General features: G+C 41.6%; 3 protein-coding genes across 6 annotated transcripts; 1 reads left to right on the top strand and 2 right to left on the bottom strand.

Annotated features, from left to right (window-relative positions):
- Positions 1-2,758: 2,758 nt before the first annotated feature.
- LOC115682751 (uncharacterized) lies at positions 2,759-5,311 on the top strand. Of its 3 annotated transcripts, none has more exons than XM_030607073.2 (8): positions 2,759-3,044; positions 3,362-3,584; positions 3,719-3,856; positions 4,050-4,128; positions 4,440-4,505; positions 4,662-4,734; positions 4,856-4,912; positions 4,992-5,311. In XM_030607073.2, exons 2-8 carry the CDS (start codon positions 3,366-3,368, stop codon positions 5,080-5,082), a joined length of 723 nt encoding a protein of 240 aa, XP_030462933.1. In that variant the 5' UTR covers positions 2,759-3,044; positions 3,362-3,365; the 3' UTR covers positions 5,083-5,311. The 3 variants fall into 3 exon arrangements, with proteins under 3 accessions (XP_030462933.1, XP_056177567.1, XP_056177566.1); XM_056321591.1 differs by lacking the exon at positions 2,759-3,044 and adding an exon at positions 3,102-3,221; XM_056321592.1 differs by lacking the exons at positions 2,759-3,044; positions 4,992-5,311 and adding an exon at positions 3,088-3,221 and having other exon boundaries at positions 4,440-4,512; positions 4,856-4,897.
- Positions 5,312-6,029: 718 nt separating this feature from the next.
- Positions 6,030-9,240, bottom strand: LOC115682750 (V-type proton ATPase subunit D). 2 transcript variants are annotated; one of them, XM_056321593.1, is made up of 3 exons: positions 8,870-9,240; positions 8,085-8,206; positions 6,030-7,097 (listed from the first exon to the last, which is right to left on the bottom strand). In XM_056321593.1, exon 3 carries the CDS (start codon positions 7,081-7,083, stop codon positions 6,298-6,300), a length of 786 nt encoding a protein of 261 aa, XP_056177568.1. In that variant the 5' UTR covers positions 7,084-7,097; positions 8,085-8,206; positions 8,870-9,240; the 3' UTR covers positions 6,030-6,297. The 2 variants fall into 2 exon arrangements, with proteins under 2 accessions (XP_056177568.1, XP_030462930.1); XM_030607070.2 differs by lacking the exon at positions 8,085-8,206 and having other exon boundaries at positions 8,870-9,239.
- Positions 9,241-10,923: 1,683 nt separating this feature from the next.
- On the bottom strand, positions 10,924-16,591 carry LOC115682719 (citrate synthase, glyoxysomal). Its single transcript, XM_030607024.2, has 13 exons — positions 16,241-16,591; positions 15,791-15,971; positions 15,519-15,604; positions 14,414-14,518; positions 13,569-13,631; positions 13,306-13,415; positions 13,071-13,190; positions 12,915-12,990; positions 12,638-12,711; positions 12,433-12,553; positions 11,615-11,712; positions 11,407-11,530; positions 10,924-11,217 (listed from the first exon to the last, which is right to left on the bottom strand). The coding sequence occupies exons 1-13, from the start codon at positions 16,481-16,483 to the stop codon at positions 11,086-11,088; spliced, it is 1,533 nt and encodes a 510-aa protein (XP_030462884.2). The 5' UTR covers positions 16,484-16,591; the 3' UTR covers positions 10,924-11,085.
- Positions 16,592-17,608: the final 1,017 nt, after the last annotated feature.

The following is a 17,608-nucleotide window of genomic DNA, read 5'->3' as shown; positions in this document are numbered from 1 at the left end:
ACCTAGAAAGATGATGCATGTGATGGGTGCATGTAAGCCCAACATATGTGGATCCCCTCTAAGCCACATGGGACCTATTAAATATAAGAGGTGTACTACATAGAACTCATACGGACCATATTAGTGCTATAACCATTATAAGCTTGAAACTTCAGTAGTCAGTGCTATTCTAGTGAATGACTCTTTGCTTTCTTTGGCGGAAATATGTCATCTTATCAGAGCGGGTAGAAGGTTTCCTTGTTGGGAAAAGTGCTTTTTTTTGGTATAGGGTCAAGTATCAGATAAAACTGTCATTGCTTTGATGCAGCTCTGATCAAAATCTCAGCAAGGAAATCATGAGTTTGTGAATGATCTCTGGCTTACAGCATCAATACCTCGTGAAAGTATATGGATGTTTTGTTGAAGGGAATCAGCCATTTCTTATTTACAGGTACATGGAAAATTAACTGTCTTACTTCACGATGGTGAGCTTAATACTTTCTCTGTTTAAAGATGCACTTTTTTCCATGATAAATGGTCACTGACAAAATCTTCCGTTAATTTTGATCGTAGGGAAGGATGCGACCAGCAAGTTAAAACTGGACTGGTCCCCTAGATGGGAACTTTCCCTAGGTATAGCCAGTGGTTTTGCCTATTCCCATGAAGAATCAAGATTGAAGATGTGCATAGAGATATCAAGAGTAGCAATGTTTTGCTTGATAAGGGCCTCAATGGTCAGATCTCTATTTTGGTTTGGCAAAGCTCAGTGAAGCCGGTAAATCAGCACAAGGGTTACTGCCAACTGGAATTATGTATGGACCAACACGAGGAGGTAGAGCCTCATGACTGTAGGTTTCCTGATCCCTACTTGCTAGAAAGCTAAAGTATTCTTGCAGTGGCTATATCGCTTCAGAGTAGGAAATGTGCTGTTATCTTGGACGAGGCAGATATGTGAAGCTTCGGAGTAGTCGAATTGGGAATGGGTCATTGATGGAGCAACAGAAACCGCAGGGTAAAAACTCTTGTTCCTTTTCTGTCATAGTGCATATTACCTTTATGTTCCGGTGTCATGTGTCTTAGTTTCCTAGCAATGCTAAAGCTTATTGAAATTCTTTTGTTAGCTATCTTGTACCTGGTTTTCGTTTTCGTAGTTTGGAACTGTTACTACGTGATACTCTCTGAGGCATAAAGTACTATAAATCTAATTTAAGCACTTCCATTAAAGGTTATGTTATCATCTTCTTGTTTATTCAGCTTTCCTCTTGTGATCTATCTTGTCTCAGTGTGAATTGTCCTTCCTAATTCTTTTTTGTCTAGGTTGTGTTCTACAGGAGAGAGGCTGTCTTTTGGAGCTGGTAGTAGATCCAGACCGGGCCTAAAAAATTCTAGTGCGAGAAAGCGATGTCGAAGCTAAATGCTCTTATGCATCTCCTACCGTGAGATCTAAGAAAATCTCAAACGGTAAGCATGCTTGAAGCCCGAACTGCGGTTAAGGGCTTCTTCTCCGGCCGAGGAATTCCAGTACGAAATGCGAAATATAAGGGCCCTAAGTAACCTGCTCCCGACGGAACCCTAGCTAAAATGGTCCTTGTCGCGATTCCTTGAGTTTTCAAAGCATAGAAGAGGAGACCGGCAATCTCATAAAATGCCAGTAGGCGAGTCTTCCATGCATACCAAGCTTTTTGCTCCGCACTCCATGTGCAAAACCGGTGTCTCGACAGCAAGGAGGAACACGAACGCGAGCATACCGAATGGATAATTCAAGAAAAAACCTAGTGATGGAGCGCGCGCAAAGTGAAATTGAGACGGAAATCTCAAGTGAGTCCCATCTTGGGGAATTTCGAATCCTTTCGAGGAGTTCTTTAAAACGAATCGCGATACAAAATCTCCTCAATCGGAAGGTTAGAGATCCAAAGCGTGCTTGAGGTAAATTAGATATTAGAGCTTGGAATTCGGAATGTGAGCAAGATAATTCCGATCGCTAGCGCGATTTGTGAATTCAATTCCAGCTTCTAAAAAAAAGAGCAATATGTAGAAGTAGTTAATGATGACGAAGAGACAGGAAAGAGTTCGACCCGGACAAACTCCGAGGAGCGAAACAAACAGTTACGACCGTACTCGCCAGTTGCCCAACTCCTCGCCTACCCAAAGCACGCGTGCGGAGTAATTCCCTTTCTTTTTCATACATTTTTCTTTTTTGCTAAAATTTTCTCTCTGTTTTTTCTTTTCCTTACTTCGTTATAGGAGTAAGTGCACCAAATGTTTTGGAATCTTTTAAAAGTCGAAGTCCATCGAATTAGTGTAATCAAATCCTTACGTTAATTCTAACTAATTCAGCTAACGACAAATATTGATGTGGCTTTTTTTATTATTTTATTTTTCCTACTATCATACACGGCGTCAAGTTAACCGAAGCAGCATAAAGTATAAAAGATAACGAAATTCGTTTCGGCCCAAATCCTAATTTTCAATCTCGATTCTTAGTTAAATTGCTTTAAAAGAGTGTCGATTTACTTAGATTTGGGATAAAAAAAAAGTTTAAAGATTTGAGTCAAATCGATTATTATTTTACCCTTATGCTCTATGTTTTAGTTAATTTGAGCCCGTCGGTATTTTCTCAATTGTCGCAATCTTTCCAAAGTTGAAGAATTCAATTGTTGTCATAAGTTTTTGGAAGAGTGCACTTCATCATCTCTTCTACATATTCCTTTTTCTGTTTCTATATATATATATATATATATATATATATATATATATATATATATATATACGGGGGAGCTCGTCCCCGTTGAGCCTCGCCGCTCACCTGATAAATGTTCTCCGCCTTCCCTTCTCGGTCGCCCACCTCCTTCATGCAATCCCCTTTGACCTCCTCCCGGAGGGTCGAGCGCATGACCGGTTGATCGGTCCATCCCGCCGTTCTCCGATCGCGTCGCCCCCCGTCGGGAACCGACCGGATTCCTCTCCCTCCCGCCGGCGATCGCCGGCCTCTTTGTCCCCCGATCACCGCCCCCCGCCCCGCCGGCGCCTCCCCTTCCCCTCCCCCTCCGTCGTCGATCGCTCCGGTGAGCTCCGTCACACCCTCTCTTTCCTCGTACGAACGTTCAATTGGCGGACCCTGCGTAGGATGATGTCGAACGTCGCCTTCGCCGATTGATGCGTGGGTGTTTCGATTGAGATATGCGTGGCGTCTGTGGTTTTTCGATTGGATCGGTGTCGTGCGCGTTTCCTGGGGACCGACGGTCTTTGATTCGTTCGAATTCGAGGCTCTGTTCTTGATTCCTGCGCGGCGGCCGCGGCGCCTTTTTGCGGTTCGAAATCGAGTTGATTCAGGTTGAACTGTGGTCTGGTGATGTTCAGTAATATCTGCTCTTTTGTGTAGCTCGATGAGGTTAGAACTCGGCGGTAGGAGAACAGGATGCGAGCTCGGTAGAAACATGCCGATGAGGAGCAAAGCTCCGTCGCTGGTCGATCTCTGCGTCAGGACCGCGATAGATAACCTGAGATATCTAGGCGACGTCGGCGAGACCGATGCTGAGCTTCTTGGGAGAATCTTGCCGCACTGTACGGTTGATCAGCTGATGCACATAGAGAAAAGTTCGAAAGTAAGGATCCTTTTGATATCTGCGATTTGATTAGGATCGCCGATGGTTTCCTTTTCCTTCCTTCCTTTCTTTTTTCCCGATTTGGGCATGTCGTCACTGATGAATGTGGAATGATGCTTGTTGTTCTCTTATAGGGAAGAGACTTGACTCCGGTCACCGATGATCTGTGGAAGAATTTTTATGAGAAACAATTCGGTAGTCAGAGCGCTAATCTTGTCATCGAGAGGATGAAGCACAAGAAGTTTTCGTTCAGATGGTTACAATTGTATGAGGTGAATTCTCAGCTCATTTAGCTAAAACATGCATTCCGACATTCAGATGTCTGACTTTCTCAGCATGCTGCTCTCCTGTGAGCAAACAACTGGACTGTCTGCAATCTTACGTCAATCACGCTTGGAAATACATGTTTTTGGCATCAATATTTAGTATTGAGTTATATTGAAGTGGGTATCGATTTTGCGCCAGGCAAAGTTGAAGGACATCGAGGAGGCTCAGAATAAGTCGCTGGATAGGATGAGGCAACTATACAAGGAAACGGATGCCCGTACGTTATCCGAGCTAGATAAAGATTTCTTTTCAGCCTTCTATTAAACATTGATGTTATGCTCATACCAAAAACTATCTGTGCATCTGTTTGAATCACAGGATGTCTGGTCTATTAATAGGATAGAATTGATTTTATTGTCAGAAGCCATACAATCTCTGGTCTTGTTCGTAGGTAACAGAACTATGTTTTCTTGGCACTGCGGTGTGAACTGATAGATCTTATATTTGCTCGCTGGCCTCGTCTTATAAAATTGAACTTGTGGCATCATCACAAAATTGGCCTTATCTGCTATTTTTTTACATCTGCAGATAAACAAAGCCGGCAAGTTCGTCTTTGCTCAAAGGTGCCACCATCAAGCAATAAGAGAAGTTTCGGTGGGTGGTAAAAACTTTGCTTTGCTCTTGCTCTCCTCTAGTTTCACTAAGAATGCAGTTTCTGGGCGCCAGCACGTTGAACTGCTGACGCACAAAAGCGGACCTGTCAAGCACTGTCTTCTCTATTTGCCTTACCGCTGTTAATCATATCTCTAGGTTGCGGATCTTACAACGTATCCAATCTGAAGAGCAATATAATGAAGAAGGCAAAGATAGAGACTCTTAATAGGTTAACTCCCGCCGCTTTGCAGCACCTAAATTTACTATATGTTAACTTGCACGAGTTTGGACATCTTTTGAAAAGGAACCACACTTATTTTTGGCGATCCCTTTTTTCGCGTTTTCTACAGTCGAGAGGTGAAAAACATTGCAGCCATGAGGAAAAAGGCAATCCAGAGAGAATACAGGTATTCATAATCGTATGTCCACTGTCTTCGAATATTGATTTACTTCCACTGCTAACCGTACCTCTGTCTCATCGCACAGTATTTCTCCCTTGATAAGGCCACGAGGGCCGTCCGGTGGAGACTCTGCTTCATCTTCTAAAGTGACGAAACCCATGGGGAGAAGAATTTAGAAGCTTGCTTCTGTTCAGAGGCTTTGCCAGGAACGGCAATACAGGATAGCACTCATACATGAAAGATTTGCATATCAGAATTATATTATGTTTCGTCTTCTTCACCGGGTTTGTGCGAGCCTCCGTGCCTATTCACTATCCTTCGGCCACCCCGTGTGTAACTTTATTTGCTCATGAATTATTTAAAGACATTTAGTTATGATTTGAGTGATAAAGGTTCCTTCAAGTACACCAGGAGCGATGTCGAGCGACGTTGAATTGTGAAATAAAACTCAGCATTTCTTCCATTCTCAGTCACTTCAAGAAGCAAAACAGACTCATTTCTAAGAAATGGTTATGGCCAGCGGCATTGTGACTTGTCCTAGCAAACCAGAGATTTCCTTTGTATATATTGTCCTTGACCATTGATCTGACCTCTGTAAATGGAAAGATCACGTCTCATGTGAGAATGGGCGCACAATTACGTGTGTTATCTGTTCCGACTTGACATCAGTGTGTATCATATGTCGCCTGCACTTTGCATTTCTACCCAAAACTCGCAATCCAAGAGTCATTGAAAACCCAAAAGCAGTAACGCATATGGGATATCAGTGGATTGCTGTAGCTCACGATACGAAGGCGTCGATATGTTTCATAAAAGGTAGGCATCAACTGAGACTCTGAATCGCCTCCTGTTACCAAACTAGAGTAAGGATGGGAATCCCAGGAAGGGTTGGAGCCAGCATTGGTGCTTTATCCATCCTAATCCAGATAATTAGCGAAATTTGTTATTCTTTTTATGTGCTGACAGTACCTCCGATCTTCCTGTTACGAAGACGATACCCACTGTCTTATCTAAAAGCAAAGCTGACAAGGTGCTTTCTGTTGCGCATGTTCTTTAGTTTCCTGAGAAGGAGTTTGTCGCAAGGGACTACACCTATGTACTGCTATCCTTCAGGCAAAGGACAGGAAAAATCAACACCATGACATTAATTTATTGATGGAGAACGGATCCGATTAAGTACAAGCTTAGCAGCGAACTAATAGATAAAGCCACTAGATGAACAAATACTACAGACTCGACATGACGAGGCTTTAAATCAACAAATCAAGGAGAAGAAGACGCCCAAATGAAGACTAATTATGGAGAAAGCTTTAATCCATGGCCGCTTTGGGAAATTTTCGAGCCAAAACAATCAGCACAGCCGAATCAAATACCCGAGAAACGCAGGCAAATCAGAAAATGATATCGTCATCCTTCTCCATTGCTGCCGATAACAAGTTGTGGGCTGTATTTAGTGAAACCCCTTTTTGCAAGGAAACCTTCTCAGCAAACTGCTCTTCCGCAAATCTCTTGGCAGATGCAAGCTGTCTCTCTATTTCTCTCTTCTTATATCCCTGAATCTTCTTCAGCCTAAAAAAATCTTCCCTCTCGAGTTCATCCAACTCACCCTTGATATAACTTATTGTGTTCTCCAACCTGGGCTTCACAACATTCTCCAGCGCATTCACTCTACGATTGGTGGTCTTAATAGCCTCATCAAGAGTCAGGAAAGAGGTTTGCAGCGAAGCAAGCTCCACAAGAACCTCAATGGCTTTCACATAAGCAGTCCGACAAAGCTGAACTTGTTGACCACCTCTGGCTAATCCCGTCAGGTCATTCTTGGTCTCCCCATCGGTAAAATATTCGAATTTAGGAAGCTTCACACCAGCAACATTCTCTTGTCGAGATCGGACTTTCAAAGAAGCATTCTGGACGTTTTCCAGAACAACGTGCTTGACATTTTCGCCAGCAACATACTTGGCCTCAGTCAGGGCAAATGAGGATGCTTTCATAATGTCCCCCATTGATTCCTTTGTGGATACAATTTTCTTCAGGATCTGACGAAACTGCACAGTCAAAGCATCGCTCTTCTTCTTCAGTAGGGCATGGCCTCTTGTAGCACCAACAAGGCGAGCTTTCACAATTCCAAGCATCGTGACAGTAGGAACCACATTCAACCGCTGGCTCTGACCAGACATCTTTACAAAATCTACTGCAACATGAAGATAAGAAAATGTATGATTTTGGACAGAAAGATTTGTCTGTATCTTCATTGGGAAGAACTAAAAGAAATATTCAGTACTAAATAAAAAACATAAAAAAAATTCGTGATTTGTCACTGCCTAACAATGGGCTTTCATAACAGCTTCATATGAGCAATGAACAGGATAAAATGGTTATGAAGAGAGGAAAAAGTAGGCATAAAAGTGAGACGGGTTTGGGAAAAGCTAAGCCCTCCCCAAACCCGTTACGGATTTTGAGGGGAATATCCCAAACCTGTCTCGTTAGAATTAGCGGGTGCCCAATCTCATCCCAAACCAGACAAGACAACTGGTATTACATATTCATGTTAAAAAGATTCTAGTATAAAAAGATTCTGGTATATGGTTTATTCAGGTGAGGAGTGACAGCACTTTTGTTTGAAGGAAGCTTCTCAAAGTGAGGGGTCTGCTCAAGCCACATATCAGATGTATAGTTAGGAATCAAAACAAGCATCTCCTTATGGTTTGATAGTTAGGAATCAAAACAAGCATCTCCCTATGGTTTGGTAAATGGCATCCGCATAATGTCTTGCTCGATTCTTATCCTGCCAAAGTACTATACGACACCAATTAGGCATTAATGCTAGAGTGGCTGCAATTATTAAAAGCAATGACTGGAAATGGGCTGCTGCTAGGTCTGACCATCTGGTTGCTTTACAAGCAGCTTTGTTTGCCTGTGTCTTTCCAAATTTCGATGCAGATTATAGACTGATTTTGACAGGATCCGCTGGTGACTATTTTGGTCAAGTTGGGTCTTGGCAACTTGTTAGAAGAAGAGGACCCAAAGTGGCTTGGCATCGGGTAACCTGGGTCAAGCCTAATGTACCTAAAGTAGCTTTGATCAATTGGTTAGTCTTACTAAGCAGACTTCCAACACATGACAGAAATGCAGAAATGGTGTGATGTGAATGACGGTTGTGTTCTTTGCAAGGAGTTACCTAAATATAGAGGCAATCTGTTTCTCAGATGTTCATTCTCCAAGCAGGTTTGGACTTATATTTTGCAGCTTTGTGGCGTCTCTACAGGTATTGGAGTCCGGGAGGATGAATTGCCTCGGGCTCTGCAGTGCATTAAGGCAAAGTATGAAGGATACACTCTTAAAGTTGGCGTGGAGTGGAATGAAAGAAACAAATACATGAGGAATCTGATCCTCTTGAAAGTAGAGTCATTGCCAGTGTTCTTTTTCCGGTGAGGATTTCCTCTGAATCCCTCACTCCAAGATGGTTGCAGGTTGATATCTACAGAGGTTGCTGAGCTGCGTCACAATCGGAGGATCCCTTGCCGATTTGGCCGAAAGGAACCGACAAATCCTAGATTTGGAGATGTACATTGTTGCTGATCAGACATCAATTTTCATTGTTTGGAGACGTCGATCTTTTCATTTTTTTGGTGGGGACATGTATAGAGGGCTTATAGATGATTCGTTCAGAATCGGTGAGACATATGCAGAGAGAGTCTGTATGAGGGATCGTTGTGGACTTGCTCCTTCCACATTTTGGAGCTTCGAACTATGAGATCGTTTTCTTATCAAGGGAAGAAAATTTAAGCATCATGAACACAAATCCTACGAAGCAAAGAGCAAAATTAACGACTGAAGCTAAGAACATACGCCTCCAAATGCCACTCAGTGTACGAGCTAGTGCATATATCGATTCAATTCCGTGATCAACAACCAAATCCTACCGAAAGAAAGGAGAAAAAAACAGGAACGGATAATACGAACCAGATCGCGACGAGATTCAGCGAGCAGAGGCAACGGAGCAGATCACGACGACGAAGGCCGCGACGACGACGGAGAGGCGACGAAGCAGCGCGGACGAGCAGCCGCGAGAGCAGAATGGATCGGAGGCAGAGCGCCGACGAGCAGACAGGACGGACGCGGAGAGCGAATGAGGCGAGGCAAAGAAGAGCGAGCGACCGACCGACGAGAAGATCGGAGCACGAGGAGGCGGAGACAGCCGGTGCTGGCGGCGACGGACAGGGGCCGCGGCGGAGATCGGCGGAGATCGGCGCTAGATTTCCAGATTCCACTGATGGGGAGGAGGAGGAAGCGAAAGGAAGGAGAGGGGAATCCCAAAAGCTTGGCTTTTTGTATAAAACAAAAATTTCTTTTAGACGTACTGTAATAAATACAATGAGACAAAAGAAATTAACTGTAACTGAATTAATATATATATATATAAAAGGTAATCTCATCTTTAATTTCCAGCTCAATTTTCTTTTTTCAAAAGCTACATGAATACCTACGTCAATGTACTTAAGATGGATTGCATTTATGTGTCGAAACTCGACAGGTAAATATATAATTGATGATACAAGAATAGAGTATCTCGAATCAAATTAAAAGATGCTCTTTTTTATAAGAAAAACGCAAAGATCTAAATTTTTGGATTTTTTGTTCCTGCTAAAATTGTGTTTTTTTTTTCAAATTTCAAAGTGATTAAAATAGTAATGGGTCCATCAATTGTTTTCACATCGAACCATTATAGAAATTAGAAATACTGATACTATATGGTTAGTATATTTTTAAAAAAAAACTTTTTATGAGGAGATTGGATTAGCTATATGTATCCTAGTCGATGGCTATTGGCTATAGCTTGGGAACGTGCGGTGGTTCTAAGACAAATTCTCGATTTCACATTCGTTTTTGGCCACGAATTTGATATGGTGTTCTCACGTTCGATTTCACAACGCGAGAACGGGTAGCCACATGGCGAATGCTACAATCAAATCGACAATCGATCGAGGGTCGTGCAATTGCTTAGCTCAACCTCGTTTTCTTTTTCGAGCCCTATTCTTAAAATATTACGAAGAATTTTGCTAGTATAATACTCTTTAGATCACTGTGAGAATATCAATATGTTGTGAATCACAAATTCTTAAACGAATAGGTCTCACAACAATTTATAATTATTTATTATTTAATTATTTGTGATCCACGATAAATTATTATCCTCACAGTAAATTAAAAACCGTTATGCAATCATTTCTCTATTACAAATGTGCCAGTGGGTATATAAAAGCCCGTTTGGCAACTTGCCAAATAGTAAAAATTTATGTTCTTTTATTCCTAGAATCAATTTTGGAACAGAAATCCGTTTAGTAAACTTTTTGTTCTCGAGTACAAATTTGCAAAAAATTATTCCCAGAATCAATTTTGGAACAGAATCAAAAAGCAAAAAAAAAATATCTTCTTGATTATGAGAATAAAAATCAGAATTGAAAACGAAATTTTTTTTTCTTCTTTCTCGTTCTTTATGTTCTTCATTCTTCGGCCACCGACGAGGGCTGGCGAGGGCGTCGCAGTCCTCGCCCAGGCCGCCAGTGGCGAGGGCAGTGACGAAAATCCAGCCCTCGCCAGATTCGACGAGGGCGGCCCCCGCCCAGGCTACGAGCCTCGAGTGCGGCCCTCGCCTGCTCGGGCGAGGGCTGGAAAGGGCCGGCGAGAGCAACCCTCGCCCAAGCCGCGAGAGTCCAGCCATCGTCGAATCCGACGAGGGCAGCCCTCACTTAAGTTGCGAGAGCCACAATGCTGGCCGGCGACCAGGCCATGACTGAGAAGGAGGAGAAAAAAAAATATTAAAATATTATTAATAAAAAAAAAATTGTATCGTTACCAAACGCAATTATATTATTTTTCTATTCCAAAAATGGAAATTTTGGATCATTACTAAACGCTTTCAAATGCTCAGAATCAGTTCCCAAATATAAAAAAAAAAAAATCATTTCTGAGCAAAATCAATTTCCAAATAATTCTCAACTTTAATCACTAAAGTAATATATCAGTCATATTCATCAATAGTGTAAATCAATTATTGCGTTGCTACGAACGAGCATCTTCAAGAAATATACCGCTAGGTTTCCATACAGGTTTACATAGACACACTTGGTTATCCCTTCCAGCTTTTTAAGGAAAATCCAAGGCTCCCGGCTAATAAGCTAAACTCCCGATCCAGCCAACCTCCGCCTCGAAGCATTCGAGATAGACACCTGACCGAGCCTGTCGGCTTCGGTGGATACCGCTCTCTCTCGAAGGGGCATATAGTGCCGCAGCCACACTCCCGTGTAGACCTAAATGACCAGAGAGATCACAGGAGTTTAATGATTGAGAAGGAGACCGGAAGAAAATTAGCAACCAGACGACAAAATCGCATTAAACTGAGTGGGTTGGGACTTTCTTGATCAACACCAAAGACGAGAAAACAGTCGTTAGGGTTAGGTTCAGAGATTATACGGCGTAAGTTGTGGAGAGAAGCTAACCTGTTGCGGTCTCATGATCTTTGTATCAGGATCATCCAGGGACTCTCGCCAGTGCGCCAAGTACCCAGCCATTCGAGGGACTGCAAATAAAACAGGGAAGAACTCTGTCGGAAATCCCATTGCCCTGCAAAAGAATTTCAGAATTAATTAATTATTCCGCCATCCTAAACCTTAAAGGCATGACAACATCACACTGACATCGACGTACCTATAGATTAATCCAGAGTAAAAGTCGACATTGGGGTACAACTTCCTCTTCACAAAATACTCATCTGACAGAGCTGCTTTCTCTAAAGCAACAGCTACCTGCAGCGAAAGTCAGAGTAGACACATCAGCATATTCCAGAATACCTAAACTCCTTTCTGCAATTGTTACTTCAAAGCAATCTTGTTCCACATTAACAAATCTTTTAACCTATTCTTATCATCAAGATCATGCTGTCTCCACCTACACAATCAACTGGTCGAGAGGCGATATGAACAGCAATAAATGCTGCAAGCATAGAGTTATCTAAGTTATGAGAGCTTTAAGTTTGAAGAGAACAAACCGAAACCATGTTTTTAATGCGGAATGTGTAGGCAGTACTTAATATGTATATTTTGGAAAGCAGATGCTTCAATGACGGTTTTCTTTCCTTCTCAGAAAGAATTCACAAAAGTGTCGATCTTCAAAGAAAGACGAATTTCACTGTCAAATTACCTTTTGTCTTTACAGGAAAAAACACACTTCTTTCTACTCAGTCAAAACAAATCGATCAAAGATGAAGTAGTGCATCATTAGTTAAGGACTATAATAGCAAAGATCTCTCCATACTTCTTCCCTATTTGTGGAGTGAAGGGTTACAAGCAGCATAATCATAGAAAGTAACTTGAAAAACATGAACAGGTAATGAGCCCATTTTATGTACAGGAGATTGATGTAAATGATCTTTCACAACCACATAAGTGTATTCTCCTTGTTAATACCGAAAGACAGTAGCAGAAAAGGTACACATCCTTCGAGAAAGAGAATTCAGAGCAACTTACCTCTATTAGAGGGTCCCGACCAACAATGGAAAATACTTCCTCAGCCAGTTTTCTTATGACTTTTGCTCTAGGATCATAGTTTTTATACACACGATGACCAAAGCCTGACATTTTTCGTTTCCTGGAAAAAAAACCAAATTAAACAATGAACACAACTACAATGTTTCGTGCCATCTGAGATCATCAATTTCAACCATGAACTTACCGATTTTTCACACCCTCTATGAACTCTGGAATGTTCTCCACACTTCCAATTTCACTCAGCATCTTAAGCACAGCCTACAGGAATATAAGTAGCCTCAGCTGATGGCAATTCATTACTTCGTGAAACAGAAACCAAGGAAAAGTAAGTCCAAGAGAAGCGTCCAACTTAGCCGTTTCAGACTTCGCCTCTTTTTTTTTTTTTTTTTGGTTAAAGTGAATGTCATTACTAAAGGAGACCTTTTCAGACTTCATCATAATATAACAGACAAGATAAGTACCTCATTTGCTCCGCCATGAAGAGGGCCATAGAGAGCTCCAACAGCTCCAGCAAGTGCAGTGTACACATCAACACCACTACACAAGCAGTTGCAGAATATTATACATCCAATTTATGACTTAAGTTTCCTTGCAGTAAGGACTCGAAAGATGAATACCTCGATGCAAGATGCCTAGCAGCAGCGGTTGAACAATTCATTTCATGTTCAGCATGCAATATGAAGAGGATGTCTAGCACCCGTGCCAACCGGGGGTTAGGTTTGTAAGAACGATTACCCCTGAAATTCGGTAAAAATTCTCCTCTGATCAATAAGTCCCATTTTCCCTTTTTCTATCTTCACCTCTAATAAGGAACATTTATTAGTTAAAAGCGCAAAACAAAGCAACACTTACAATGAATCCAGCATGTATAAGAAATTCTCTGCATAAGAAAGATTACTAGATGGGAGAACTGGAGGCCTTCCTGCCATTCTCAAGTATGCAGCAGCTGCAATAGTTGGTGCCTGCATTCACAGAATATTTTATATTAGCCAAACATAGAGGAGTGAATCTTAGACAACTGAGGCTGAGGCTTTCATATGCAGCATATAAGATGAAGTTAAAAGAGAAGCTATAGAAGGGCCCAGAAAAGCCAAAATAGGAGATTAAGAGCAAACCTTCCCAAGAGTGCGAGCAATCTGTTTATCTCTCACTTGCTTTGATTTGTAAATATCTTGGCCCTGTAAACAGAATAATTGAATAATGGCTGTACATAACTGAAGAGCATAACTTGTATGATAATTTCGTAAATTTGATAAACTAAATCTTGTTTGTGCAGATCTTGTTCATGCAGAAAAGGTGCTCTTTGCATAGGCAAGCAAACCCAAGAAAAGGTACTCTTAGCATAGGCAAGCAAACCAAACCGCCTTCAACCCCCACCCCCACCCCCACCCCACCCTACTTTAAGAAAAAGAAAGCTCCCTAACCTATATGAACATTCAGACAAAAAAAAATTTACAATAAATCGAAATATGAGTAAGGAAACGTCTGACCAGCTTATTCAGATTTAGCAAACTAATTAGATTGATATTTTGCATTGACTTTTTCAGAAACTCAAACTACAAGCCACATTTAACTGGCCTGAAGACCAAAAGCCGAACTACATGTCAATTCTAGTATCCAACAGCTTTTTTACAGGACAGACAGGGTTTTAAAAACTGGAACGTCAATGGAACTGGAAAGATGGTCGAAGTTTTTAAAAACTCAAATTTTAATTGGAATGTCTAACGAAAGTCAACGGAAGAAGTTTCAACAGGCACACATACCTACCATTTTAATTTCGGAAACAATTATATCAGACACCGAATGTCACAAGCACATCAGTATTTCACAGATACACAAGGCAATATCTAGAGGTAATATCACATGATAAACACAAGATCATGATGGCAAAGCAGAGAGAGCGGAGTACTGCAAGGACTAGCATTTTCCAAATAAAATACGCTTCCTGCAAGTAACTTACTCTAAGAGCAGGATTGGCATCGGGATGAAAGACAGAAAGAGCACTCATTGCACTGACAAGTACACCCATTGGATGTGCGTCATGTGGCATTGCGTGTATAATATCCTACATAAAGAACATGGATTAGAGTGATTCAGTGAAACATAATAATCCCACAATGAAACACAAATGAGTCACAAGCATCCCTAAGTAAGAGTTATAGCACACCCTCTTAACAAGCTTAGTCCTATAAGGACCTCAGTCAAGCTGAAAAGGGAAAAGAAACCAAGAGAACAGAGAGAGTAATCGAGGATCTCTGTTCCATATAGTCTAAAACATTTGATGAGATCATTGCATTTTACTTGCTTTATATCAAAAGGAAAAAAAGAGAGCAGGAGGTTGTTCACCCTCTAGCTCACTCGTTGGAAAGCAACAATATTATGTGCTTACTCTCAACCACCTAATGCAAAATAGGTCTAGCCTTCTCTACTTATGGCAAGAGCCAGAGTTTTATTTCAAGAGTTCAGAAATGGAAGGAGAAATCAGAAAGAGAGTGCCTGGAAGACATGACAAAACATTTCATCGCTAGAAGCATGATCAACCAATCTAAAGACTGACAAAGTAAAGCATATGTAGGTCTTGTTCACAATCACAATTGCCCTCTGGGCATTAAATTTTACTAAAGGTAACAAGACACTTTGATATGTAATTGAAAAAGCATAGAGTACGAATTTTTTTATTGAACTTAAATGAAAAAAAATTGCATTATCAAAACTGTTTTACTCAACGACAACATGCGCCATGTTGGCACTCAAAACATTTTCCAATGTAAAAAAAAAAACATCCATATCACTAGCAATACCATCACCAGCTAAATTACAGCCTAAAGATTTTTTTTTGTTTGGTCGGAATTACATCCTACAGTTGAATCTTAGCATAAAACCACCAGTTTTCATAGCAAAAGTGTATCAGTTCCTCCTTTGCTTTTTGAGATGAAAAGGGTGAGTGGGAGAATGGAAACGACAAGGCAATGCAGGATCCACTGTGAAAGAAACATACTACACAAATTATATTTCGTAGTACTGAACTTCTGGAAAAGGTGAGACAGAGAGAATGGGGCACAAACCAGAATTCCTTGCGGAACTGCCGAATGTTGAGTAATAGCAAACTCCCAGTCTGCTAATTGACTTTCAGAAGGCAGATTTCCATACACTGCAATGGGAAACAGACTTAATTCTCAACCGACATAACATGATCAAAATCTCATGAAAGAAAATTCATCGTGCCCATCAAAGGGTCACAAATGAACAGACAATACATGCTTGCTGGGGGATCTTTCAGATTAGGTTTAAAAAAAAATGATATTCAAGAGAAAGAAATTGCAGAAAGAACACTCACTCAATAGGTAAGCCACTTCCATGAAGGAACTACTCTCGGCCAACTCCTCGATCGGATAGCCCCTGTACCTGAGTATCCCTTCGTCCCCATCGATGTAGCAAATCGAGGACCGAACAGGAGCCGTGTTCAAGTATCCAGGATCATAAAGCTTGAGCCCCTTGTCATTCTTTCCAGTTGTTATCTGTCGAATCGCCGGTAACAAGCGCGACATCGAAACGTCAGGACACAACATCCGCCCAAAATAAACATGCAAAAAGACAAATGCTACAACACGAGCTGGCAACTACGTCCTTAAAAAAGCCCATCGGCAACGCGATCAGGCGCGATTTACCCGACCGAAACTTCAAATTCGCCCAAATCAGACACTCTCAGAGCTCGGACCAAGCTCATCTCGCAACCTATAAATCCACGAATACGATCGAATTCCGCACAACATCGTAATAAGCTAACCTGCTTCAATTCGGTGGCCTTGACGGCGCCCTCCTCCGAAACCGGGACCCGGTACTTCTGGCCGGTGCGCTCGTCGACGACGGCCAGCGAGCCGCTGAGGTTCCCGGGGGGCGGGACCAGGTACTGAGCCGAGACGCGGCTCGGCTCGACGATCGGCGCCGCGGGCTCGATGGGAGCCGCCAGGTGCGCCGAGAGGACGGCCAGCCGGCCCCGAGCCGAGAGCCGGGAATCTGCGCTCGACATCTTCCGGGAGGGAGCTAACGGCCGGTTGAAGCCGGGAACTGTGGAAGCTAAAGGAAGAACAAAATGGAACGAAGGGGAAAGGTCGAGGGAAGGGAGAGAAGTTGACGGCGAACGGTGGAGTTTTATATATATATGTTGGAGTGGAGTGTGGGAAATCGATCGTGGATCGCGAGGTTTTTGTTTTAAGGGTATTTTTTTTTTGGGTCAAAAAATTTAAGTGAATTTGAGATTCAGCCTAACAAAGAGAAAGTGAGGTTTTGAGGTTAGATTCGACCTCCATATTTACCATCTGCTCCTTTAATTACAAGAATTATTTAGAATATAAGCATATGTCGCCCATAATTCCCGTCAGAACATTTTGAAGTAGTCGTGAAAATTCCAAACCCCTAAAAGTTTGGACTCGGGCTCAGTCGGTCATTTTGGCCATCTCTTCGACCTACTAGATCTCAAAAACCTGTAATCCGCGACTTTAAAGAGGCAATTTTATGGTATTAAATAAGGGGAAGTTTTGATTTTTCAATGTGTTGATTAACAAGAGAGAGACGGTGCATATAATTTTTTTTTCTTTAAATGGGTATTCGACAAGTGTTCCAAATACTCGTTAATGAAATTATTATTACTATTATTTGTGCTAACCAAAAAGAAGAGAAAACTATCGTTATTCAATGAGCCGCTCTTTTAATTCGAGTTTCGCACGGTTCGTTGATTTGTCATATTTGTGGATAACTATATCAGAATGACCTGATTATATTTATTGAAATACAAAGATGAGGTCGGGTCTGTCTTTCGTATGTTTCATCGCACGATAGCCACTTAATTCGGAACTCAATTTCGCATTCTCCGAAGTGACAACGGTAGTGAATATATCAACCAGTAACTAGCAGGTTATTTCCTAGAGCATGGCTTCGTTCGTAAGACCTCATATGGGAGAACTTTGCTTTGATAAGAAGCTCGAGCTAAATGAAACCGAAAAGGTGGACTTTAAATCGGTTGTCTAGATTGAATTTTATTTTTAGTTCTTTGTTTTTTCATGATTTACAGCTCACGCAATTTCCTGTGAAGGTTATCTAAAATCATTTCAAACACGTGAATGTTGGTCTAAATTTACGTATAATCTTTTCACGA

The sequence above is a fragment of the Syzygium oleosum genome, unplaced genomic scaffold (genome assembly GCF_021117445.2).
Source record: "Syzygium oleosum isolate NSW1041296 unplaced genomic scaffold, Sole_v2.1 Sole_v2.23, whole genome shotgun sequence".
NCBI lineage: Eukaryota > Viridiplantae > Streptophyta > Magnoliopsida > Myrtales > Myrtaceae > Syzygium > Syzygium oleosum.
This window is presented reverse-complemented; position numbering and strand designations above follow the sequence as displayed.